Genomic DNA, 27,124 nt, shown 5'->3' on the forward strand with positions numbered 1-27,124 from the left:
AAACACCTGAATTACAAATTTTTAAAATTAAAAAACAAAAATTACTAAATTAAAAGTTGAAGGAACCATATTACGGATTAGATATCATAAAAAAAAAATTCTGAATAACTTTGAATCATAGTGTATTTGTAGAAGATTGAGAAAATGATGCTAAAAAATAGTAGAAGAAATAGGAACATATACCAGTAAGAAAAGAAGGAAGGTACTCTACCTTCAAGAAAAACAGTTGTTGTTGTTTTATTTTTTAATTTTTTTTATTAAATGATGATTAGTTTTTCCTTTTATCTATAGCTTTTTATGATAGTTAATTAAAGAGTAATATTAGTAAAAAAAAATATAGACAAAAAATAGTATCTCTTTTATTTTTAGTATAGATAAAATTAAAAATTTTAATATTAATATTATTAATTTCCTCGTTTCATTATTTCTGATTTAAAGGACAGAACAACGGCGTATACTCACTCATTACCACATTTTCTGCATCTAGAAGAAAAAAAATAAAACAACAGCGCTCGCAGTATTTTTTTCCCCATATTATTATTAACTTAATATTAGTAGTATATATTAATTACTAATATATAATATTTTTATGAGAATAATAATAATAATAATATTTAATAGTGATTTATTCATTTCCTTCATCGTCTCATAATTTCTGATGTTAAAAGACAGAACGAAAAGAAAATAGAAACACAAACAAACAAACAGCGCTCACAGTACTTCTTTCTCTCTTCAAAACAAGATTTTTTTTTTAATTTTTTTTTTAATATCCGATCCAAAAGGTAGCTGCACAAAGGCCACTTTCAGTTATTTAGTTTTTCTTTTTTAAATAATTGCGGCTTTTTTCTCTCAACTGAAATCAATTAAATAATAGTTAAAGTTTTTAAAATATTTTAATCTCTATAAAAATAAAATAAAAAAATTATTTTCTATAATTTTTTTATTTTCATAAAATTTATAATTATTATTTCTAGTCTTTATTATTTTTCCTTCTCATTAAAAATATAATTATTTTTGTTCATATGAAACTAACAGATAATATTATGTATTGATAATTTTAATTAATTTTCCATTAATACATTTATCTTATGGAATATATTTATATTTTTATAAAATTATATTAATATATTAATTTATATTTATGAATTATTAATTAGTAGTACTATATTTTATTTGATCCATGAATGAAAATTATAATATATGTATCTTAAATAAATTAACAATCATATAATTTTATCTTAAATAAAATGAACTAAAATTATATAATTATAACAATTAAAAAAATTTAAATTACTCAATTAAAATTTTAAGAGTCAAAATCGTATAATTGTAATAGTTGAAGATAAAAAAACACAATTAAGTTTACTATATAATTAATACTTATTTATTATTACTAAAATATTAAATAATCATCTACGGTATTATTTATTGTTAATGATATCATGTATTCATGTTAATATATAATACTTCTGAACTTTTTTATAGGTCCTTAAAATAATGTTTACAAATTTACTTATTTATACTTATTTTATAAAGACAAAAAAAATATTTTATAAAGACCAAAATTTACTCAAAGACAAAAAATATTTTATAAGGATCACAATTAATATTTATAAATTTTAAACAAAATAAAAAATAAAATTTAAAGTCAAAACTCGCTCTTTTTACACCATTTAAAAAATTTAAGTCTAATTAAAATATATTTCTAGTAAAAATATTTTTATTGTACAATTTAATTAATATCATAAATTGTAAATTATATTATTGACTTTTTTTTACAGCTTCTATCATGAATTTTAAAGCATATCTGAAACAATATTTTTTAATAAATTAATAATCTTTAGTCAAAAAAGTTGAATTAATAATGTAGTGAGAATGTAACAAAGTTTAATTAAAAATAAATGGATAAATTTACTATGACATTTATATCTTGTATAAGAATCCAAAGACTTTCTGTCTCTCTCAGTGAGGAAAGAAGAAACAGAAGCTACACCCTCTTTGGCTTGGCTCTTATATTTTTCAATTATTTATTGTTTGAAGTTTCTCTCTCTATAAAATATAAATAATTTCTGTTGTGAATGTGGATAACCCAGTCTTACCCTTATCTCCTACCCTTTCCCTTCGTCTCTAAAAGCCAACACCGCAACTAACAGAAACCCAATCTCTTGTTTCAACCCTCAACTGAAACACAACACAACACAACACACGCAACAAATCTCTCAACAAAACAACAACACAAATACACAAACTCAAACATCACGAATCCAAAACTTACCGCTTTTCCGTCCTTCCTCGCCGCCGCCTCCGCCGCAGCGCCGGAGCATCATTCCCGAGGTGAATTTCACCAAACCCTAAATTCCATCGCTTCTTTTTTTCTTTTTCAATTCTCACCCCCTGAAAATTAATTGATTATGAAAATTTCCTAAAACAAACCCTAGAAAGATTAATAGCGTCTTCGCCTTCACGCTAAATGATCTTCTGATGAAATATCTGCTAACAATTAGCGTGATTTCAATTTAATTTTGGAAGTTGATTTCAAGTCTAGATTGTTTTTGAATTAACGTGATTTTTAAATAAATGTTCAATTTCATTTCATTTCACTAACTGATTTTGAATTAAAGCAATTTTACATAATTTATACAACAAATGACTTTCAAATTTCAATTCGTCAGAAATCAATTTCACAAAAACTCACCCCCAAACACGCTAAAAATCTTTCGATTCTTTGCGTTCAGGAGCTCGTAGATCGTCGAACTCGCGAAGATGTCGCGGTTCCCGTTCTTCAACCGATCGAACACGATTCACTCGTCGACAAAATCGGAACCGTCGCAAACGCAGAAGCCGTACCTCATCCAGCACCACAATTTGGACCGGTCCAGTTCGCTGAACCGCTTCTACGGTTCGGCCGAACCGGCGAAAACCTCAATCCGCGGCAAAATGGTGCAGAAGCTCTGCACCATGTTCGAGTCTACGAGAGCCTCATCGAAAGCGTTGGCGGAAGCGGAATCGGAACAAGAACCGAAAGCGCGTTCGGCGTTGCGATTATCCGGTGCGGAGGACCGCATTGTGGTGTATTTAACGAGTCTCCGCGGGATCCGAAGAACGTTCGAGGACTGCAACGCGGTGCGCATGATCCTGAAGGGGTTCAGGGTTTGGGTGGACGAGAGGGACGTGTCGATGGATAAAGCGTACAGGGAGGAGGTGCAGCGCGTGCTGGGGGAGCGCCACGTGGCGCTGCCTCAGGTGTTCGTGCGAGGGAAGCACGTGGGCGGCGCTGACGTCATCAAGAGTTTGTTCGAGAGCGGGGAGTTGGCGAAGATGATTCTAGAAGGTTACCCGAAGCTGAGGCTGGGGTTCGTGTGCGAGAATTGCGGCGACGCGAGGTTCGTGCCGTGCGAGAATTGTAGCGGCAGTCGGAAGGTCTTCGACGAGGACGAAGGCGCGCTCACGAGGTGCTTCCACTGCAACGAGAATGGCCTTCTTCGCTGTCCTTATTGCTGTTCTTGATTCATTCATTATTCCTTCACAATTCACATTCCTCTCTCTGTTACTCCTTCGACATGCCTTTTCTTTTGTTCAAGAATGGCTCGTTTTACTTTTTTATTGGGAAAAAAAAAAAAAAATATATATATATATATATATGCATGTATATTGGATTCTTATTCTTGTGGAGGGTGTAAATATTTAGTGGTGTAAATGGATTTGCTAAATATGGGATGTTCTTGGATGATGATAGCTTATAATGGGAATTCTGGGATTTTTAATGTCCCTTTGTTTTTAGTCTAATCTCGGATCAGTGTACTCTTTTGTGTGCCCATTTTTTTTTACACACTTTTTTATTGAGGCATGTGTGATGTGTGTATTTTTTTCATCAGGCTAATGAAGATTTCTACTTTAAGCTGTACTCAATCACTATTAATATAGTACTGCATTTCTGTTTATAAGATTAAATTAGAATGATTATTTATTATTTTATATAAGATTTAATTCATATTATCTTATATATTAGTTATTTTATGATTAAAATATTTTTAATTAAAATGTGTTTTTTTAATACAATAACATATATTAATTATAAACACAGTTTTAATTAGAAAAAGGGTAGTATAAGGGCAATTTTAAGAAAATAATATATAAATAAAATAAATTTATTGTTATAAATTAAATTAATTAATTTTTTTTTATTTGGTAAATAAATTTTCTTAATTTTTTATTATTATTATTATCATCCACTTGATCTTATATGGGAATTAGTATTGATTTGTGTGTGTGCATTTTTATACGGACAATGATAATGCATACAAATGATTGGTCATGTCACAAGAGGTAACATTGAAATGCCCTCTTCCGTGGCTTTTAGAATTGCTGAATGCACTCTGCAACTCTCTACAGTACAATAAAGCAGAAAGAAAACAAAAAGTGGATAAATGATAGAGAGAGAGAAGAATTAGATGGAGAGAATGGGAAAAAAAGAGTGATGAAGAGGGTACAAATCCGCTGTATGGTCCTCATAGTTGGTACCCGTTCAACTTTGCTTTTGATTGTCCATTTGGGATTAAGATTAATTTCCGGTTTTATTAAAGGAAGACAGATTTTGGATAGCATTTTGGTGGCTAATGAGGCGGTGGAGGAAGTCAAGAGGAAGAAGAGTAAATGTATTATGTTTAAGGTTGACTTCGAAAAGGCCTACGACTCTGTGAGTTGGTTCTGTCTACAATTTGTGATGTGTAAGATGGGATTTCCTACTATATGGTGTACCTGGATTGCGGAATGCCTAAAAACATCTAGAATGTCTGTTTTAGTAAATGGCAGCCCAACAGAAGAATTCGGTGTATCAAAGGGGTTGCGTCAAGGAGATCCATTGGCTCCTTTCTTGTTTTTGATTGTAGCAGAAGGCCTATTCATGTTGTTCAATAGAGCTAGCCAGTTAGAAAGGTTCAAAGGTTGCTTAGTGGGTAAGGACAAAGTATCGTTTGATATTTTGCAATACGCTGATGATACTCTCATTATGGGGCATGCTTCTGATTCAAATATATGGACCATCAAATCAATTTTAAGGTTGTTTGAACTTGCATCAGGGTTGAAGGTTAACTTTTCCAAAAGCACGCTCATGGGATTTAACGTAGAGTCAGAATGGTTGCAAATAATGGCTTCTATTTTACATTGTCGGGTAGGTTCAACTCCTTTCTCCTACCTTGGGTTACCTATTGGGGAAAATCATAGGATGATTTCTACTTGGCATCCAGTCATTGAAAAGGTTAAAAAACGTCTCTCTCGATGGAAGTGTACAACTCTATCCTTTGGTGGTAGAATTGCTCTCCTAAAGTCCGTTTTACACTCCATCCCGATATATTTTCTTTCCTTCTTCAAGGCTCCCAAAGGTATCATCTCCTCCATTGAGTCTTTGTTTAAATCTTTTTTATGGGGTGCAGATCATGATAACAGAAAAATAAATTGGACAGCTTGGGATGTTGTGTGTAGAGACAAAATACATGGTGGGTTGGGGATTAAAGATCTGTCGGCCTTTAATTTAGCACTTTTGGGAAAATGACATTGGAGAATGTTAGTGGAGAAAAATAGTCTTTGAGTGAGAGTTATTAGATCATTATACGACATCGCTTCACATTTGCCAAATGGGAATGGTGCAAAGGGTTCAAGGTGGTGGGTAGATTTAAATAGAATTGAAGAAGGGGATTTGGTGAGTAATGAGTGGATGTCCAGTAATTGCTGTAAAGTCATTGGAAACGGGGCAGACACTAAATTTTGGTTGGATAAATGGGTGGGTCATGGAATTCTAGCTCATAGGTTTAGTCGATTACATCAAATAACAATTAATAAAAATGCTTCTATTACTGAAATGTCTGAATGGGAGGGGGGTGTGGCTAAATGGAAGTGGAGCTGGAGAAGAAGATTATTGGTCTGGGAGCAACAACTCCTAAATACTCTTGTTAATGTTATCAATGGTTTGAAATTCATTGTTTCTGATGAAGATAAATGGTCCTGGATTGCTGCACCAGAAAAGGTGTATACAGTTAGCTCGGCTTATAAGGTCTTGAGGAATGACATAATATTTGCATCTAATGTCATATTTCAGTGGATATGGACTAGCATTGCTCCAACAAAAGTTTCAGCTTTCGCTTGGAGGGTGATTTTGAATAGAATCCCAACTAAAGATAATTTGTTTAGAAGAGGTGTTCTGCAAGCAACACAGTTGGAATATGGTTTGTGTAGGAATAAGGAAGAAACTACTTCTCACTTGTTTTTTTGAGTGTGAGGTCTCTTTTCAGCTTTGGATGGCGTGCTTCAATTGGTTAGGATTAAATTCTGTTATGCATAATTGTTGTGTGCAAAACTTGGAACAATTTTATGGGCTTCGATATTGTTCTGCGAAGTATCAAAATTGTTGGATTCTTATCTGGTTATCTGTTATTTGGACCATCTGGCTGGCAAGAAATGATCTCATATTTAGCTCTAAAATAACTCCTGTTTCTGAAATGCTAAATCTGGTACAATTACGCTCATGGAGATGGTTAAGGGCTAGATTCCCTTCTTTCAAGTATAATTTCTATTCTTGGTCTAATTCTCCTAGTGCTTGCCTTTCTTAATATTGCACATTGGATGTTAGCTTTCTGGGATACGAGAAGTTTGCTGGATATTAGTTAATTAAGTCGCTCTTCTGGTGAGCTTTTGGGTTGACGTGGATTGGATTAACTTTCTTAATTTATTTCTGTAAAGTACTTTGTGTAAAAAGGTTAGAGTACCCTTTGTACTCTTATTATTTCTATTTTGCTTATAAAAAAAATGAAAAGAAACCTGCATCGATCTCGTCTGAATTTGGATCCTGCAATTCTTTCTCCTTAACTTCTTTCCAACAATAATAATAATATAATAATTATCAAATATAATTTAATAGTTTAAATTCAATCTTATAAAAATTATTTAAAAAATTATATTAATTACAATATTATAAAATTAATCAAAATTATTAATTTTTATAAGATTGAATTTAAGTTTTAGATATATCTAATGGTTATTATTATTGTTGTAAAGAAATTGAGAAAAGAAAATTATAGAAGAGGATCCTAATTTCATTTTATATTTTAATTTTTTTTATTAAACGCTAAGTTTATTTTTGAGATTAAATGTAATAAATTTTGATGATTTGGATTAATCTTCCAATTGACCTCGAATATAATTATTATATTATTTTTTTATTATTAAGGAGTATTTTTTCTTTAAATACCGTGACAATCTCTTTTAAATAATTGAAAATTTTCAAATAAATAGAAATTTCCGCTTGACTTTTTTGTATTTATAAGAATTAGAATTGAAACTTTGATTATGTGAATAAATGACGTGAATTTCTGATCGCTATTCAAATTATCATACAATTATTATATTTTAATAGCACGTTTGAGAAATATTGGAGATTTAATGACATTTTTTCTCTTCTTTTTTATCTTTCTTTCAAACAGCTGTAAAAGAAGTACTATTTCTTAAAACAAACCCTAAACAAATTAATGTATACATGTCTCATTAAAGAGTGACAATGTGTTTGAGACACTGGAAATGTGTATGTCTCTGTCTTCATGTTCAAAACACGATTGTATGTTTTCTCTTTGTAAAATTGCGTAATGGAATTGTCGCCAACTCTTTCTTCATGTTGAATCATAGTGTTAACAAAAATTTAGCAGTGACTCTGGTTTGGCTGCTGTTTAGTGGTTATATAGCTAGTTCCTGGCTAGTTGATTGACACTCGAATGAAATTTGATTTAATAGTATATTTGAAATGATTAATTGAACCGAAATAATGTTTTTTTTAATTCTTTTTAAAAAATGTAAACAAATTATTTTCTCAAAATTAAAGTTCGACTACATATATATTTAGTAATGCACACGTCTCATTAAAGAGTGATAGTTTGTGAGACCCAGAAATGTGTATGTCTCATTCATCATGTTGAATTGAAATTGTTGCCACATTTTTCTTCATATTGAATAATGTAGGTGAACCTAATGTTATTTTATGTCAAAATTTGTGATCATCGTGACTTCAAAAATTGAAATCGAATGAAAGAAGAGGGGGAAAAGAACATTCTTGATTATTCTTTTCCATACCCATATATTAACTTCAAATTGTTATTTGTAATATTCTGCCTTCTAGCATAAGCCAGCGAACATTCCAGCAACGCAATATTCAATCTTCTGTAAACATTTTATCTGATTTTGATTTTATTGGAGCCTTTTTTAATGTAATTTTTTTGCTTTCTATTCATATATGCTTAGATAATCTCACATTGTTTAGATAAAAAGGATAGTTTATAATTTTTTTTCTTTAACTTATTAAACGCCTTTTCAATATAAAATTATAGTGGAAAATCAAATACTAAAATAAATTGACTATACTTCAGATGTCACAACCTTAAAAATAATACATTACCTTATTCTATATATAAGATATGTTGACATCTAAATATTTTAAAGATAAATTACGCTAAATAATTGAAGTTATAATATGGAATTCTAATTTTCAATTTTAGAGATGCCATCGAATCCATGGAAAGAGAATTTTTTACCATTTCTAACAATTAGCTTAGCAATCAACACACAAAAATAGAACCAAAATTTGCAATGGAAATTCAAGAACGTATATTAGACAAGAAATAATTGAACACCACATTCAGACAGGATTGATGAGCTTATGAAGATTCGACAAAAAGGTATAACCTTTGATAAGAATCGTGTTCTACCATAAGAAGAGAAACTTCTCTCACAAGAATATGAATTCTTATTAATGACTTCCAAAGTAGTTACAATGAGTAGGAAACACCTATATATACATATCCTACTTAGAAATTGTGTTAGACACACTAAGGAATCCTAAAAGAAAAAAGTGACTTTTTTTTCTTAACAACCTCTTGAGAAGACACATTTTCTTCCTTTTTACTCCTCTCACCCTTTAAGAGTTGTTTTTGTTTCTCTTTTATTTTCTTATTTTCTTCTTCCTTCATATGCTTCATTTGTATTTGAGCCTCTATACCACTTGAGTATGTGTAAGAGCAGGGACGGAGCCAGGATTTCAATACTGGGGGGCCGAGAATTGGAATGATCAAATGAGGCGCTACATTTTTTTAAAAAAAAAAAAATTCCAAAGTGATACCACATAGCAGGCCGTACCAGAAGTCCAAAAGTTGAATAAAAAAATAAATTTGGGTTATTCATTTAATTATACATATGAGTTTATATTAAAAATAGGGGGTGCCATATAGTAATATATATGTATATAAAAAAAAATTAAAATTGTTGGGGGGGCCGTGGCACCCGTAGGTCCCCCCTTGGCTCCGTCCTTGTGTAAGAGGATGTAATACAACCTTTCTATGAGAAATTCTATGGTACCCATATTATTTGAGAGGGCACTGGTACATTTATAATTATAATTTTATTTTATATTTTATATTTTTAATAATTTATTTAAATAATATTTATGATATTTTATTCCTTTATTTTTTAAATTATTTGATCATTTTATTTTTATTTTATATGTTTTAATTTTATTTGTAATAATATTATTCTATTAGTAACTCTCACTTTCTATCTTTATGTGTGAGGGATATTTCATTGGTAAGGCCATTATACATGAAATTCTTATCAAATTACCATAATCTTCCCAAAAAAATATGATAAGCTTCCATGGGAATCACATCACATAAAACTCTATCCTCATAATTTTCAATGGAGAACTTGACCTTCACTTGTTGATACACTACCATTACTTTGTTTTCATTTAACCATTGAAGCCTATAAGGCTTAGGATGGACAATGGTAGTGAAAGCTAACTTTTCTACCAACTTTGTGGTATAACAATTGCAACTTGAGCCACTATTTACAATAAAAGAACATGTTTGTTCTAAAACTTAACATCTTGTATGAAAGTTGTTATCTCTTTGTACATTGCTAATTTTACAAGGTTGGCTTCCAAGAAGTCTTCTAACTAATAAGAGATCACCATTATAAGGATAGACATTTAGGAAGGGTGAGACAGGTACGAGTTTCAATATCTTTGTCCTCATTCCCGTTTCTGTATCTTATACTCATCCTTGTCCCTATACCCGTCAGATATGGAATTTGCATCCTCATCCTCGTCCCTATACCCGTCAGATATGGAATTTGCATCCTCATCCTCATCTCATCCCCGTCGGGTATCATATATGCTTCTACCCACCTTGTACTCATTCAAAAATTAATTAAACTATTTTTTTTTTGCAAAAAAATATATATAATTTTTTTCAACATAGAGTAGCAATTAAAAAATTACATTAATTAAGTTTCATTTGAAATCAATTTAAAATAGAATAAGAATTACATAAATGTTAAGTCAATTCTAAAAAAAATAAATTAAGTTTCTATAAAATTAAAATGAATACAGGTACGAGTACAAGGTAGATATGTATATACTCATCCCCGTCTCTATACCCAATTTAATAAATTGGGTATTACCCATATTCATACTTATGCCCAATCCCCATTACCTTATTATTTTAAAGATAAGTTACCGCCTGACTACACTAAATAATTGAAGTTATAATATGGAATTCTAATTTTCAATGATGCATGATGCAATGTTACGATCCAATCCATGGAAACAGAATTTTTGACCATTCATAACAATTAGCTTAGCAATCAACACACAAAAATAGAACTGGAATTTGCAACGAAAATTCAATAACATAGGTTAGATAAGAAATAAATGAACACCACATTCACAAAGGATTGATGAGCTTATGAAGATTGACAAAAAGGTGTAACCCTTGATAAGAATCGTGTTCTACCATAAAAAGAGAAACTTCTCTCACAAGAATATGAATTCTTATTAATAGCTTCCAAAGTAGTTACAATAAGTAGGAAACACCTATATATACATATCCTACTTAGGATTCATCTAGCCCTTTGGTTCCCTCGATAGTTGAAGGGTTCATCCTACCCTTTAACACCCTCATACAACCATTAGGCACCCTCGGTAGCCAAAAGGATCATGTCACCCTTCGTTACCCTCACCAGCCGAAATAATTGGAGACAAATAAACCCTTTTGGAAGCCGATAAGGTCAAAGGACATATGAACATGGGAAACCCCTCAATTATTTTAACCAAGATGATTAGGGCTTAATCATGAGTACGAAATCAATATCGATATAATTGGTAACCTTAACCTACAACCCATCGAGATCAGGGTCCATTAACATCAGTATAAATAGTTTGTATCTCGAGATAAAGTTACAGTTCATGATTCACATTTATTGCACTGAGTGAGTAACTTACTTGAGTGTCAGAGTGCCTTTTGCAGGTGTACACCCCTTGGTGCAGATAGGCAACCAGTTTGGAGAGTGAAAAGTGTGACACCCTCTACCCCGCATACCATAACACATGATAATAAAATTTGAATAACATAACATTTCATAATTAAAATATCAAACGTGTTCAGATAGAGAGTACCACATCCATAACTTAAACAAAATCAACAGAAATTACAAAAAAATAAAACTAAAGTTTCCAAAATAATTTCATAAAAACATCTTAATCTAATCCTATCTACGCCCGATATCACATGTCCTATCAGAGAAAATTCCAATATAGAAGTCTAAGCTTCATCACCAACATCTTCAGCCTTATGCTGATAATAACCTGTAAGGCAATTAAGGAAAACAACACAAGAAAAGGGAATGAGAAACATCTCACTCTAGCTCACAGTGTAGGAATATACACCGGATAGCCAAACACAAACAAGACAGGTATAACATAGATATATTAACAACAATATTACATCTCACTCATCCAAGAGATAAAAATATCAATTTATCATATAACATTGAAAATGCACATGTATGAACACGAACTACATATTATCATGCATGTGGCGCCAGTAAAACATCACATGGCATATTGCCGCTAGTAATACACAAAGAGTAGTCTAGGAGTACATGCTTGGTCACACCCTCTGCGCACTCTCACTAGAAGGACATACTACTAGAGTCTCGTCGGGATAGCTAAGCCTGCGCAAGATACATCCCATGCACACAATGGGCGAGAATGCGACTTCCAAACCGAGCTATCCCCAAGGACGAATCCCCAAAGCTTTTACACTAGGGGGCCTTCCCTAGCGGTGTATTCCATATCGTACCCTTAAAAACATTTATGCAAACGATGCATGTCAATCAAGACTCTATGCATTCTCATATAACATTGTCATGTCTCATTATCATATCACATCATCATGTCTCATTATCACTTTTTACATCATCTCATCATATTCACATAGTCATCACTTTTCACATCATCTCATCATATTCACATAGTCATCACTTTTCACATCATCTCATCATATTCATACAGTCTCTATAGAGCACTCAAAATCATATCAAAACTGGTATATTTTCAAAAATAAACACATATTTATACATCTCATTCAACAAGGAATACATCAGAACAATCAGAAAGCAAAACAGAAAACATTCATATGTTACCTGTTTCTCATAGGGTTCCCATAGGAAGCCACAGAGCACTCTAATTCATACAATAAACATTTAAAATAATACAATTAACCCATACAATTACCTCTTCAAACCATCTCCTCTTACAATCACCAATGCATTCCCTTAGGGTTTCCCATAGGAACCCATAGAGATCTCAAATCATACGATTAATTACATATAAGAAAAATAATAGGCAAAACATATACAATTGGGAAAAACTCCTCATACATGAGCATACAACAACTACAACAAACACGGGATTGGGGGCCAATCCCACTACCCAACATATATTCCCACACCTAGAGTGAGGTTTCTCACTCCCCCCTTACCTGGATGAGCAGAAGACGAATGATCTTGGTGTGGTCTAAGATCGTTCTTGAGTACTCTTCCTTAGAGCTCTTTGTTTCCCCTCTTTTTTTCCCTTAACCCTTCAGAACGCAAATGAGGCAAATAGGGTTAACGCTACTTGACTCCTTTCTTAAAATTAATCCATTGGGCTGGGTCAACCCAACCCGTTTTCCTTCTCTTTTAACCCACTTCTCTTTTTCCTCAAAATAATTAAATAAAATAAATACATGTATACTATAAAATGTTTTTCCTCTATAATAATAATATATTTCTGACCCAAAATATAATAATATAATTTCAATAACAAAATATCATATAAAATCAACCTCCTCTTAAAACATAAATATTTATTTAAAAACACTAATAAAAATACTTATTTAATACGTACAAAATAATTGTCCAAAATAATAATTATTTAAAACGTACAAAATAATATTCCTCTATAATTATTAAAATAATTATGACCAAATACCATATAATAATAATAATAGTAATAATAATAATAATAATAATAATAATAATAATAATAACCTTTTTGAAAACTGTGGTGTTACAATACTTCCCCCTTTTAAGAAATTCGTCCTCGAATTTCTGAAATGAAGAGGTTCGACTATGACTCCTTCATTAAACTCAAGATTCTTCCTAAACTTCCTAGGCAAACCCACAACAAAGTCTAGACGCATTATCTCACCTCCAAACAGGGACATCTAAAGGCTACAAAAGTCCAAAAAGGCTTCTGATGTTCTGTCTTAGACTTATACCATACTAAACATGAGTACACAAACTTCCTCTACTCCTCTCTTCACCTTAGGCCACCACGCTTCCGCTGTGCCACTCTGATACATCTTAGTTGCTCCTAAATGGATGCTAAGAGTACTCTTATGTCCTCCCTCTAAGATCATCTTCCTAAATTCAAGATTACTAGGCCATAGATCCTATCATTGAGCCCCAAAACACCATCAAATTCCACTCGTAAAGGGCTATCTATACCCCTACCAATCCTCTCCACTTGGTTCACTAAGAAAGGATCTAACTCCTAGGCTTCTCTAATCTCGTCCATTAATTCATTAGTCACTTTCAACATACTAAATTCAATGCTCCTAAGGGTGAGCTCACACATCACGCTTAAGTCTCTAAGTTCTTCAATCAAATCCAACCCTTAAATCATCAAAGATGGTAGGTGAATGGTCATCCTACTCAAGGCATCTACCATAATATTAGCTTTTCTTCTATGACCTCTCTAAAGATCAACCACCTAAGCATAAGTTCACTAGATACACATACTCGATCTCAAAGTCTTACCACTTCATTTATACCCAAGGTAAACACTTATCCATTATCTTGTCCTATAGCCTCATATCTTATCACCAAAATGAATCAACAAATTATGTTCCTCCAATTTTCCTTTAACAATCCACTAGTTATTCGAGTCATACCTAGTCTCACACTACTAAGGGTAACCTCATAAGTCACGCTTAAATCCCTAATTTGAACTAAAAGATCCATCTCTCTAATCATAAGGAAAGGCAAATATAAAGGTTCCCTACTCAAAGCATCGATCACGACATTGGCTTTACCTAGATAACACAACTAAGATTAAAATCCTAGTCCTTAAGAAATTTCAACTATCTTCTTTGGTCAAAATATATTTAAGGCTCTAATGATCACTAAACACCTCAAGCTTAGAATCATCTAGGTATTGTCTCCAAATCTTAGTGTAAATATCATAATTTCTAACTCAAGGTCATAGATAAGGTAATTCCTCTCATGATTTCTCAATTTCCTAGAAGCATAAGCTACTACCTTTCCTTCTTGCATCAGCACTCCATCCAAACCTATCTTAGAAGCATCACTATATACCATAAAAGGCTTACTAAAATCCAGTAATATTAGCACTAGCCAACCTTTCCTTAAGAGTTTGGAAGCTACTCTCATACTTACCATCCCACACAAAGGCAACTCCTCTTCCTCGTCAATCTACTCTAAGGTAATGTTATCTTAGGAATTTCCTCAATAACTTTCCTATAATAATAAGTTAATCTAAGAAAACTCTTAACCTCACTAACTAACTTTGGTATCTCCCACTTAAGTACATCTTCTACCTTAGATACATCTACATTATACCTCCACTAAAATCACAGGACCTAGAAAACTTTTCTTATACAACCAAAATTCATGCTTAGATAATTTAGCCTAGAACTGTCTAGGATAAATCCTCACTCTCAACTCTAATTTGATGATATCACACCTTGAGGTCAACCTTACTAAACGCCCGCTAATTGATCCATAAGGCCATCTATCCTCATATCATACATGCATATCAAATTATATTAGAATACCTACTTCAAACAATCGATATATATCATTCCTAAGCATGTACGAATCAATCATCATTTACTCCATATAGCATGTACATAAACCAACTTTACCACATAACATCATACAACCATAAACAACCTCTCAATCCACATGATCGTTATGCAAAAAATGCATGAAAAGGATGTTGAGGAGATATCGACCCTCAAATGTGAAAACACAAAATTATAGAGCCAAAATCGATCTTGGCATCCAACAAGGCATGCCTATCAGGAAGAGTCATCCCATCAAGTCCCAACGAACATCACAATCCACACTCCTTCGATCCCCCACTCCAACTTAGAATTAGGCATGACAATCTAACCCGCCCCCGTGGGTACCCGCCTGAACCCGCCCTGATTTAGACGGGGAAAACCCGTGTTTATCAGGTTCAGGTTCGGGTTGGGGTTTTCCCAATTGATAAAATCGGGGGCGGGGGCAGGGACGGGGATGTTAATACCCACCCTGCCCCCGCCCGACTTAATAATATAATTAAAAAATTATATATATATATATATATATATCAAAATTAAAAATATTTATATGTAAAAGTTTATATTATTTTACTTTTCTTATATTTTTTTTAAATTTGTTCATATTTATTTAAAAGAAAAAAAAATAGGATCGAGGTCGGGGGCGATTTAAATTTGCGGGGGCGGGGATGGTTTAAATTTGCGGGGGCGGGGACGGGGGCGATTTAAATTTGCGAGGGCAGGAGTGGGGAACGTACTACTTATGCCAACAAGATGCATCTACGTTTTGGTAACTCATCACATAAGAACTCCATAGTTAAGCGTGTTTGACTTGGAGTGATTTAGGAATGAGTAACCTTTTGGGAAGTTTTCAGAAAGTGTGCGAGTGAAGACAAAGCACACTAAAAGGTCTTGTGTTGATTTGTGGGGTTAGTCCTTGATCCTAAAAGTGAACAAACATCTTAGAAAGGGCTACCCACGGAGGGTTCTAACTGATGAAGGGTTCTAATCAGAGGAGTTATGTGAAGTATCACCATGTGAAGTATTGTGAAATGGAGTCGCTAAGATCTCAAATATGAAAGGTATTACACTCTCAAATGCACAACTCATATCTATTTTTCTTTATTTATTAAAAACATCCTTATTTATATTATTAACTTAAATAAATAAATTAATTAAAACTATATTATAAATAGTATTAAAACAATTATTTTATTTTAAATTTTGAAAAATAGGATGTTACAAGTGTAAAAATTTATATTTACACCGTTAGAGTGTAAACTATTTGCTTTGAGAGAGATAAGTTGGAAGAGATACATATGAATTTAATTAAAATGCAATAAGATTATAACTAAAAGTTTTGCACTTCGCTATTCAATTATGCATTAATTACTATATATGTATGTTTGATAAGTATTTTGAATTTTATTATAACAATTATCTTAAAATTCATATTTAATATGAGTTGTTATTAGGTAACAAGTTAAATTTTTCAACAGAATAATTAAGCAAGCTAGAAATTAAAACTAATATCCTTAAATTAATTATGAAAGGTAATTTATAATAGGTTCCTATAGTATACCCAATACATACATATAGGAAAAACTGTTATTGAAAATACCATTTATTAACCAACAATTTTTGCCAACAAAGTCTGACATGACATATGTTTGACCAAAATTTGTCTTTTAATAATGAAAAAGGTTTCGCTTAAAAGATAAGATTGATTAGGGAATATTGTTGCTGATAAAACAATACAGGTAGATTAATGCATAATAAGATAGTATTTTTGGAAAACTAACAGATAGATACATGACAAACCTAAACAACTAAAAACTTGCATAAAAATAGTGATTAGGTGGACTAATATTGGCAAGTAGCACGAATATAAAAGTTGAATAAATTCCAAAGAGTTGGTGTGATTTTCTAGTGTTTCATTTCAATCACTTTTCATAATGGATGTAAAAGTAACTCTATGTTATGTTGTTCTTTTATTATTTTCCATTTCTTCAGCAGAAGATGTAAAACTCATAGTGAAAGGAGTGACATCCATTGGTATCACAGATAATAATTTTATTTGTGCAACTTTGGACTGGTGGCCTGCTAATAAGTGTAACTACAATGATTGTCCTTGGGGAAAAACAAGCATTTTGAATTTGGTATTTAACATTAGCCACCAATGCACCTTGAATATTTTCATCTTACATAATTTTAATAATAAAAAAGTTAACTACCTATCACATGTTATATTTTGTCCACTTTTGTAGGACTTGAATAACAAAGTTCTATCAAATGCCATCAAGGGTAGGTCCTCTTTTTTCTCAAGTCTAATCCTATGATCATTTGATAAACAAAAAACATGCTGAAAAGATATTTTTGTCCCTTCTGGGTTTCTTGTTTTTGCATCAGTAATTTTCAATCTCATTCTTTAATTTTGGGGAGACAAGATGTGGCACTTTAATGGTCCAATGTCTAACATATATATATGATCATGTAAACAATATTATTTTATGAATTTCACATTACTTAATATTCTAAACTTTGGCAGCATTTAATCCCCTAAGGATCAGATTAGGAGGTTCAGTGGAAGATCAAATTGTTTACCAATTTGGAAAGCAAAAGAAATGCCCTCATTTCAAAAAGAGAGAAGGTGGCCTTTTTGGTTTCAGCACAGCATGCCTTCCTAAAATGAGATGGGATGAAGTACATGACTTTTTTAACAAAACTAGGTACTTGTTAAATTACTTACCATCCTTTTCTCAACATGATGTACTGTGATATATGTTAGTAGCATGTTACATTCAATTCTCACATGCATGTATTTTTTTTTTTTTTTGTAGGGTGAAATTAATTTTTGGGTTGAATGCTCTCACTGGAAAGAAAAATTCCATGGAAGACAAGTTAAATTGGGTGGGAAATTGGAATCCAAAAAATGCCATAAGTCTCATGAAGTACACAATATCAAAAGGATATAAAATAGATTCGTATGAATTAGGTAGCTAAATTAAAGCCTTAATTAATTTTTTTTGCCTTTGATATTTGAATTTTATGTAAATATATTTGTACCTACTTTGTGTTTTATTTTCTGTGATTAATCCTTTGTGCATTATGATTTATCATACTTAATAGGAAATGAGCTATGTGCTGAAGGGATAGGAGCTAGAGTAGACAGTGTTCAATATGCTAAAGATATAACTAGGCTCAGACGTATAGTTAATCTACTATACCCAGATGCTTCTAGAAGGCCTAAAGTGTTAGGCCCCGGTGGTTTCTATGGTAAGGAATGGTTTGAAAGTTTCTTACTGAATGTTGGTCCTGGTGTGGTTGATGGAGTCACTCACCACATTTACAACCTTGGTGCTGGTATGTATGTATATGTGTGTGTATAAGATTTTTTTAGTCAATATCAATAGCATGCACTTCAATACTTTGATCTTAGTGATTAGATGATTTATTTATAAGAACATGTAATAATTATTCCAAATGAATTAAGGCGTCGACAAGGATCTTATCAACAAGATTCAAGACCCATATTACTTGAGCCAAGTTGCTGAAACTTTCAAAAGTGTTGCTCAAGCAGTTAAGGAATTCACACCGTGGGCAACACCATGGGTTGGGGAAGCTGGTGGAGCCTATAACAGTGGTAGTAAAGATGTGTCACACTCTTTTGTAAATGGGTTTTGGTTAGTCTAATCTGCCAATGAATTTAGTTTTTTCTCCTTTTCAAAATTTTTGTATATGTATGTATGTATGTATTTATGTTAACGCCTATTAACTTAATAACTAGGTACTTGGACCAATTGGGGATGACATCAACCTTAAACCACAATGTTTATTGTAGACAAACTCTGGTTGGAGGAAACTATGGTTTGCTAAACACCACAACCTTCATTCCTAACCCAGATTATTATGGGTAAGTCATGTAACATGTGTGAGTGAAAGACACTTACGATTGGTGAATGTGTAATTCATTTAGAACTTAACTCAACATGCATAATCAAAGTGCTTTAATTTTTATATTTGTCAAACTAATAGTCTAAAATAAACTTTTCAAGCAACCTAAGTGATTAGTATGAGTATGAATTCACATGTGTTTCTAATCAAAATTCTTTTTGATCAATTAGAGCACTTTTGTGGCATCGACTTATGGGAAGTAAAGTGCTTTCAGTTTCTCATGAAGGATCTCCTTTTTTGCGTGCATACGCTCATTGCTCAAAGAAAGGGGTAAGCTCATTTATCTCAAAATGTCTTGTTTCTTTTTTTCTTTCTGGTTTTGGCCTTTATCAAACAAAAATAACTATTCATATAGAATTTAATAACATCATGCTACTAAAAAGAAATTAGCATATCATAAACTGTAACAATTATTTGGATATAATTACTAAAACAAAGTAAAACCAAGATGTTTCATTTCATCTAGGACAATGCACAAAATTTTATATTAACCCTATTTTTCTTTATAATCAATCACTTGTTCTTCTTAATTTCAGCCTGGTATCACTCTGTTACTAATAAACATGTCCAATTCCACTACTTTCAATGTATCCCTCGTCGATGATATGAATTTGTACCCTGTCTTAGAGGCAGTACCAGGAAGAGTACCAATGACTATGAGGGAAGAATACCATTTGACACCCAAAGATGGAAACATTCAAAGTAATGTGGTGTTGTTGAATGGAACTCCACTACAATTGACAAAATCGCTAGACATCCCAGAAATGAAACCACGGTTGGTTGATGTTTCTTCTCCAATCAAAGCAGAGCCCGACTCAATTATATTTGTACATACCAAGAGCTTCAATGCACCAACATGTAGATAAGAAGCATAAACTATTAATCAACAACATTAAAAAAAAAAAGCAATTTGTATATATCAAGAGCTTTAGTGTGCCAGTATGGACATAAAATAAATCAACAAGACAATAAAATATTAAAAAGATATTGTGGACAATGATTTGTAATTCAAATTACTAGTTAATTAATAAATTTTAATGTAGAATTTGTAGTTGATTTATTAGGCTAATTATGCAATATATATATATATATATATATATATATATATATATATATAAAAGGGGAGGTTATAATTACACCTCAGTAACTTTTATTAAGTATTACACCACTCAATAACTATATATTAAATGTGAATTTTGTAAATTTAACCGTTACATTAAAAATTCATATTACTATGTATATATCAAATTTTGTTAAAATTGAACAACAACTTAAAGGTAATCAAAGTGTTTATATTTTAGTATATTTTGAAATGAATAAGTGTTCATATTTTAGTATATTTTGAAATGAATATATTACATCAAATTTTTTTTTATAATAATGAAGTATCAAATCATCTTGGATTAATATAAAATTTTGTATATATGATCTAAGAATAAGAAACTTTCAATATAACGGTTGGATTCATAAAATTTACATTTAATATAAAGTTATCGAGTGGTGTAATATTTAGTAAAAGTTACATCGGTATAATTATAACTCTCTCTATATATATATATATATATATTCATAATTGTTGTGATAGATTATTTGAGAAGTTTTATTATAGATTTTGAAAGCTATACCGTAAATTAGTTTACATTTCCTTTGAAATTCAATTAAAAATTGATATTAAAATGCACATAGAAATTGAATTTTGTAATATTAGTTTGATCAATAGATAATATTTTTGATAAATATAATAGTAATACATCATACATCCAATTAAAGATTAGTTATTTAGGTTCTTATTGCCGTCATTAACAAATGCTTTTTTTTAAGCATACTTTTTTAGATTTAATTTGAGATTAATTAAGTTGGAAGATAAATGATTGAATTAATTATAAAAGATTTTTCTTAAAATTACTTAATAATTAAAGTTTAACTAGAGTATGGACTTATGAAAAACATAATTAATTATCTAGAATTTTTTTTATTATATTTTTTTATTGATATAAAAAATTATACCAATTACAATGACGATCGAATTTAAGTACCTCATCTATCAAGCCCATACTACACTGGCCCTATTTGTCAAATAAATATATTATAAGTTTGTTAATTTCTCCAATAATTAAAGTATTTATATTACTATTACAGAAAAATAACATATTAGTTGGATATGAATTTATTCATTAATAAGGGAAAATAAAAGATAACTAAATGTAGTTGTTTTTCAATATAGCAAAAAAGTTTTAAATTACAATGTTTATATTCCTGAAGTCGATAAGTTTTTATAGAAGAATTAAGTCATAAAATAATAAGATAGAAAATTATTTAAACTAAAATATTTCACTATTGTTTAATTAAAACCCTTTGGATGAAGGAGGATCGTACGCCTCATTTTATGGCTACTCGACTTGTCATGTTTGCTGACTTACCAAAGATATCAATCGACAAGACTTGTCTAATAAGAACACTAACCTTATAATTTCATAAGGGAGTCATGTCTAATCATATTATAGTTAAACAATAATTAGATTACACCTACAACAAAATGAGATTTTACCAGCAATAATAGAAGTCATTAAAGGGCTGAAATGAAAATTAAAAAGCTACTTTCAGTGGCCATTAAAATTGTCGTTAGTATGGTTGCTAAAACAACCTAATTTTTCCTAGGTTTTTACCGGTAACTACAAAAATATTGGTTATTAATTAACATTGTCTTTAAGCAAACTATAAGACAGACTCTATCTTTAACATTATATACATCGCATCAGCATGTAACACTTTAAGTTTTTTAAAATAATTAAAACACGTTTTAATTAATTAAAGAGATTTTATAAAATAATTTAAAGAATTTTAAATAATTAAAAATATTTTTAATTAATAAAGAAATATTTGTGAAATTATTCTCTTTTTTTTTGTTAGGCAAAATAAAATATATTAAAAGGGAGTATAAGGGGTGCTCCAACCCATCAATAGTTACAAAAAATAATCAAAACTAGATAGACAAATCCAGTTTCTTAAATAACCTATAAGGTAAAATAAAAAAAACCAGACCAAAAGTAATCCAAAACAAACAAAGTCAACCAAAATCACTAAGAAAAACAAAAAAACTAACACTCCATGACCTCACCATCCACCAACCGAGCATAAAGATGAAAACCATATCTCTATCTGACCATACAACAAATATAGGAAAATAGAAGTAGTAGCAAAGACCACTAAAAACCAAATTCAGAAGCTGCTACACATAACTACCAGAAACACTAATGTTGACAACTTAATAAAGATTAAGATATGCAGTAGGTTGCCCTGACCAACAAGAGAATGGATAGTAAAAACCAAGATTTTTAGCTTTCAGCCACTTCCAAGAACGTAGTTTTATCAATTCAACCAGATCCTTTGGAGATGTGAATTTATTAGCAAATACAGCTTCATTTCTCGCCAACCAAAGACTCCATATTGAAGCCAACCAAATCACCACCCATTTGTACTGATTTTTAGCAACACAACTAGGAAGGCCTAAGAACTGCTCAAAATGAGATATGAAATTATTTTGATGAGTAGCAAAGAGGCCACACCATTCCAAACACAACATCCAAACTTGGTATGCAAAGGAACACTAAAAATATATATATGGCAAGAGGTATCAAGACCTTGATTACACCACACACAACCAGAATCCGAAGACAATAACAAATTCCTCTTCGCAAGATTAACTTTGGTTGGGATTCTGTCAAGCATCACCCTCCAAGCAAAACAAGAAACCTTGGAAGGGACAAGCCTACACCATATGAACTTATGAAGAGGGATTTCTGCAAAAATTGAGGCATTAACAATTACATAGTAAGCTGACTTAACTGGATAAAGTCTGCTTGGATCAGCTGACCACTTCCAAGAATCATCATTTGTATCATCCATTTGAACACATGTTAGATCCATCATCAAAAGTGATAACTGAGATTGCTCCCACTGAAATAATTGCCTCCTCCAACACCAATTCCACCCACCATCTCCCTCCTTACATAATTTCATATCCGCCACATACATCTCTTTATTGTTATAGATAGAAAACAACCTACTATACCTCTCACAAAAAGGTTTTGTAGTGCACCAAGAATCCTTCCAAAAGGAAGTATTCCTACTATTCCCCACTACTCTCACACACTCCTTAGAAAACCAATTACATGTAGTTGTTTCACCCTCTTCAATATTCCACAGGTCATACCACAATCTAGATACCCCTCTACGACCACCTCTCCTATTCAAAGAAGTTACTGCCCCATAAATAGAAGTGATCACTTTAATCCACAAATAATTTCTCTCCACTAACAAACGCCACCTCCACTACCTTAATAAAGCTAAATTAAAAGATCTCAAATCTCTCACACCCAACCCCTCATGATGTTTTCCTTTACACACATCATCCCAAGAAACCCAAGCTATTTTCCTATGCTCATCATCCCCACCCCAAAGGAAATTTTTAAGTAAAGACTCAAGTTGAGAAATGACACCTGTGGGAGCCTTGAAAAAAGAAAGGAAGTAGATTGGGATTGAATTTAAAATAGATTTCAACAAGACAAGTCTTCCGCCAAAAGACAAGAGTTTGCCTTTCCACTTAGTCAACCTTTTTTCCACCTTAGAAATAACAGTTTGCCAAGTTGAAAACCGATTGGGGTTGGCCCCAATAAACAAACCCAAATAAGAACACGAAAAATGACCAACTTTGCAATTCAAAAAATTAGCCATTGGGCCTAGTATCTCTGAATCAATGTTACTCCCAAAAGCTTACTTTTGTGAAAATTTACTTTCAACCCAGCTACTAACTCAAACAGTTGTAAAATAGATTTGATGGCCCAAACATTTTTTCAAGAGGCCTCTCGACCAGCATAATAGCCTTTAAAAACTTGCATCTGAATTGCTTTAGTCATCAAGGAATTCAAACCCTCTGCAACAAGTAAAAATAAAAAAAAAAGTGTTAAAGGATCTCCTTATCGTAATCCCCTGGCAACCCCAAATTCACTAGAGGGACTACCATTAACAAGAATTGAAACCTGAGCAGTAGATAAACATTCTATTATCCACCTCCTCCATTTACAAGGGAATCTCATCTGCTCCATCACAAACTGAAGAAAATCCCAGCTAACAGAATCATACGCCTTCTCAAAGTTAATCTTGAAAAATAAACATGCTTGTTTTTCCTCTTTGTTTCCTCTAAAATTTCATTTGCCACCACAACACCATCAAAATTAATCTTCCCTTCACAAAAGCAATTTGACACTTAGATATTACTGATCCAATAGCCGTCCTCAATCTATTTGCTAATAACTTTGCCAACACCTTATACATGAACTCAATAAGAGAGATCGGTCGGTATTCTTCCACTTTTTGGGGGTTATCTATTTTAGGCACAAGGACCACAAAGGAACTGTTAGAACCCTTAACTAGCTTCCCATATGCATGAAATTCATGAATGAAAGCCATAAAATCAGATTTGATTGTCTCTCAAAAATCCTTAATGAAATTGAAATTGAAACCATCAGGGCCAGGGCTTTTTGATCCATCACGATCCCACACTGCATTTTTCACTACTTCCTCGATAAAAGGAAAAATTAGAGATGCAACTTCATCATCCTGCAAAGTTTTAAAAGTTGGATCATTAAGGCTCATTAAAACTAGACCTCTCCTCAAAATGTTTCTCAAAAAAACCTGTGACCACCTCTTTAATAGCAAAAGGCTCATAATACCTCTCATTCGCCACCTCTAACGATCGAATTTCATTCCTAAACCTCCTTCGATTTATACAAGAATGAAAGAATTTTGTATTTCCATCCTCTTCTCGCAACCATGTTAACCACGATTTCTGTAACAAGAGATTATCCTTCAAAGAAATAAAAGCTACCATTTGCGCCCTCCACCGCTTCCAATGAAGAACATCCTCCTCCTGAAGATTAGAAACTTCACTTTTAGATCCAGTTTGTTGATGTTATCTTTGGCTTCACTAATTTTGCGATCTAGATCTCCCAAAGTATCCTTATTCCACGTCTTTAACTTGATTTTCAAGTTTTTGAGTTTTTCTTTTAAGACAAAATCAGCCCTTCCAGACACAACTATCTCTCGCCACTAGCTTTTGAAAAAAGAACCATATTTAACATCGCTCCGCCAACAGTCAAGCACCCTAAAATGCTGACGACCCCAATTCACCTCCTTATTTTTCAGTAATACAACACAATGACCAAAGACACCTCTCTCCAGCCCTCACTGAACAGTATTAGGCAAGACAGATAGCCATCCATCTGACACCAAGAATCTATCTAATCTACTCATACAAGAACCGTTAGATTTATACCAGTTATATTTCCTCCCATGAAGTGGTAAATCAACCAAGAAAACCTCTTGAATAAAACCATTAAAAGCCTGCATATCATCATCTCTTCAATGAGTAGATACACCCCTTCTTTCCCTGCTTGATCTCACTACATTGAAATCGCCACCAAAACACCAAACATCACCCCCACGATTTACCATGAGCTGAATTAAGCTACTCCATAATTCCTTTTTTTCTATTCAACTCACAAGGAGCATAAAGATTAATAACAGAGAAAAGAATACTATTTTCTTTCCACATACCAGCCACACCAATGAAACTTTCACCTAAAAAGATATCATGCACAGTAAATTTGCCTCTCCTCTAAATTGAAAGTAAACCTCCTGACATACCACTAGATGGTTTGAAAGCCCACCCAAAGTCTCCACCACCAGTTAAAGAATTACAAAACTTATCATCAATCACCTCCCTTTTAGTTTCTTGAAGTAAAAAAACATCAACCCTCTCCTTGCATAACAATTTTCTCACCTCTAATTTTTTCAATCTCCCCCCAAACCCCTTGTGTTTAACAACACCACAATCATTTACTCAACAAAACACCCAAACACAAACCCACATTCACTAGATAAAACTACTGAATATCCCTACCAGCTGCCACCCGGTCACGCTTTTCCATATCTTGTAAATCTTTAAAAATGACTTCATCAGGAACTAGTCCCTTTATACCCAACATTTTCCCGATCTCCAACACATGAGCAGCCACGGAGGCAACATTCAATTCTTGTATGCTATCAGCTTGATGCAAGTCGGTGTGACTTAGCTGATTCTATTTTTTTCATGGTCTTCCTCTCTTCTTACGGTTCCCAGCATCATCGGATACTCCTTGCGAGCCTATAAACAATATCTTCGTTGCCGCATTAGCCAGGGAGATTGGCACCTCCCGCAACTGACCATCACAAAACACCTCACGAGAAAGATTTTCTTCAGGCACATCCTTGGAAATTATTGCTTGATTTCCAACTTGTTTATCCATCTTGCGAACTACTCCACCTGGCACCACACCCTCAACGCTACTACACAACCTAGGGTCGGATCCTTCAGCAAAATATAACTTGAGTATTTCTTCATCAAAGTGCGCCACTGCCTCATAATTACGTGCAAAACCCAGCCCAGTAGCACACTCCACCACATTGTGCCGCAAAGGTGTAGTTTCTGTAGCTTGGCCCAACCTAACAACACCCTCCACCATATTATCCCCACACGATAGCTAAACATGGTCATTGCCTAAACTAATTACCTCCATTTCTAGCGACGCATGCAGCAAATCCTTACGCCCAATTTCATCCACCACATAAGATGGGCCAATTAATCCTTCAACCTCCAATAATTGAGTTCGATTTACTCCATCAGGCCCAATATCATCACGCCTCCCTCCAATTGATTCTAAAGCATGCACATTAATTGGGCTAGGCGCAATGCAAGGCCTAAAATATGGGTCACCAACATGATGAACCGTATTGACATAGTCCTTATTAGGCCCAAGTTCAACATCAAAAAGGCTGCTCCCCTACTTATTATTATCCCACAAAATGTGGTCAGAATTTGCGTTCAGCATATCAGTTACCATATCACCAGAATTCAAATCCTTATTCTCCAT

The 27,124-nt window shown here is 32.6% G+C and overlaps 4 protein-coding genes across 4 annotated transcripts; 3 read left to right on the forward strand and 1 right to left on the reverse strand.

Annotated features, from left to right (window-relative positions):
• Positions 1–2,025: 2,025 nt before the first annotated feature.
• On the forward strand, positions 2,026–3,786 carry LOC109817154 (uncharacterized). The gene is made up of 2 exons (XM_083065592.1): positions 2,026–2,334; positions 2,736–3,786. The coding sequence occupies exon 2, from the start codon at positions 2,764–2,766 to the stop codon at positions 3,505–3,507; it is 744 nt and encodes a 247-aa protein (XP_082921718.1). The 5' UTR covers positions 2,026–2,334; positions 2,736–2,763; the 3' UTR covers positions 3,508–3,786.
• Positions 3,787–5,713: 1,927 nt separating this feature from the next.
• On the forward strand, positions 5,714–6,268 carry LOC145952343 (uncharacterized). Its single transcript, XM_083064690.1, has one exon. It carries the CDS (start codon positions 5,714–5,716, stop codon positions 6,266–6,268), a length of 555 nt encoding a protein of 184 aa, XP_082920816.1.
• A 10,815-nt stretch (positions 6,269–17,083) lies between these two features.
• LOC109817145 (heparanase-like protein 2) lies at positions 17,084–20,020 on the forward strand. Its single transcript, XM_020382346.2, has 9 exons — positions 17,084–17,359; positions 17,468–17,504; positions 17,749–17,929; positions 18,041–18,198; positions 18,330–18,563; positions 18,694–18,883; positions 18,988–19,113; positions 19,325–19,424; positions 19,691–20,020. Exons 1-9 carry the CDS (start codon positions 17,156–17,158, stop codon positions 20,018–20,020), a joined length of 1,560 nt encoding a protein of 519 aa, XP_020237935.2. The 5' UTR covers positions 17,084–17,155.
• Positions 20,021–22,419: 2,399 nt separating this feature from the next.
• Positions 22,420–24,623, reverse strand: LOC145952344 (uncharacterized). Its single transcript, XM_083064691.1, has 5 exons — positions 24,432–24,623; positions 24,175–24,298; positions 24,025–24,087; positions 22,908–23,416; positions 22,420–22,668 (listed from the first exon to the last, which is right to left on the reverse strand). Exons 1-5 carry the CDS (start codon positions 24,621–24,623, stop codon positions 22,420–22,422), a joined length of 1,137 nt encoding a protein of 378 aa, XP_082920817.1.
• Between the last annotated feature and the right edge of the window lie 2,501 nt (positions 24,624–27,124).

The sequence above is a fragment of the Cajanus cajan genome, chromosome 10 (genome assembly GCF_000230855.2).
Source record: "Cajanus cajan strain Asha chromosome 10, NIPB_CcT2T_4, whole genome shotgun sequence".
Classification (NCBI taxonomy): domain Eukaryota; kingdom Viridiplantae; phylum Streptophyta; class Magnoliopsida; order Fabales; family Fabaceae; genus Cajanus; species Cajanus cajan.

Bases quoted from the DNA above. Each gene is read 5' to 3' on its own strand.
- LOC109817154 (XM_083065592.1), top strand. From the start codon at position 2,764: ATGTCGCGGTTCCCGTTCTTCAACCGATCGAACACGATTCACTCGTCG.
- LOC109817145 (XM_020382346.2), top strand. From the start codon at position 17,156: ATGGATGTAAAAGTAACTCTATGTTATGTTGTTCTTTTATTATTTTCC. The intron at 17,360-17,467 runs GTATTTAACATT...CCACTTTTGTAG, and splicing joins AAACAAGCATTTTGAATTTG to GACTTGAATAACAAAGTTCT. The intron at 17,505-17,748 runs GTAGGTCCTCTT...AAACTTTGGCAG, and splicing joins TCTATCAAATGCCATCAAGG to CATTTAATCCCCTAAGGATC.
- LOC145952343 (XM_083064690.1), top strand. From the start codon at position 5,714: ATGTCCAGTAATTGCTGTAAAGTCATTGGAAACGGGGCAGACACTAAA.
- LOC145952344 (XM_083064691.1), bottom strand. From the start codon at position 24,623: ATGGCTTTCATTCATGAATTTCATGCATATGGGAAGCTAGTTAAGGGT. The intron at 24,088-24,174 runs GTAGTCCCTCTA...TACTTGTTGCAG, and splicing joins GGTTTCAATTCTTGTTAATG to AGGGTTTGAATTCCTTGATG. The intron at 22,669-22,907 runs GTTTCTTGTTTT...CATTTTGAGCAG, and splicing joins GTAGGCTTGTCCCTTCCAAG to TTCTTAGGCCTTCCTAGTTG.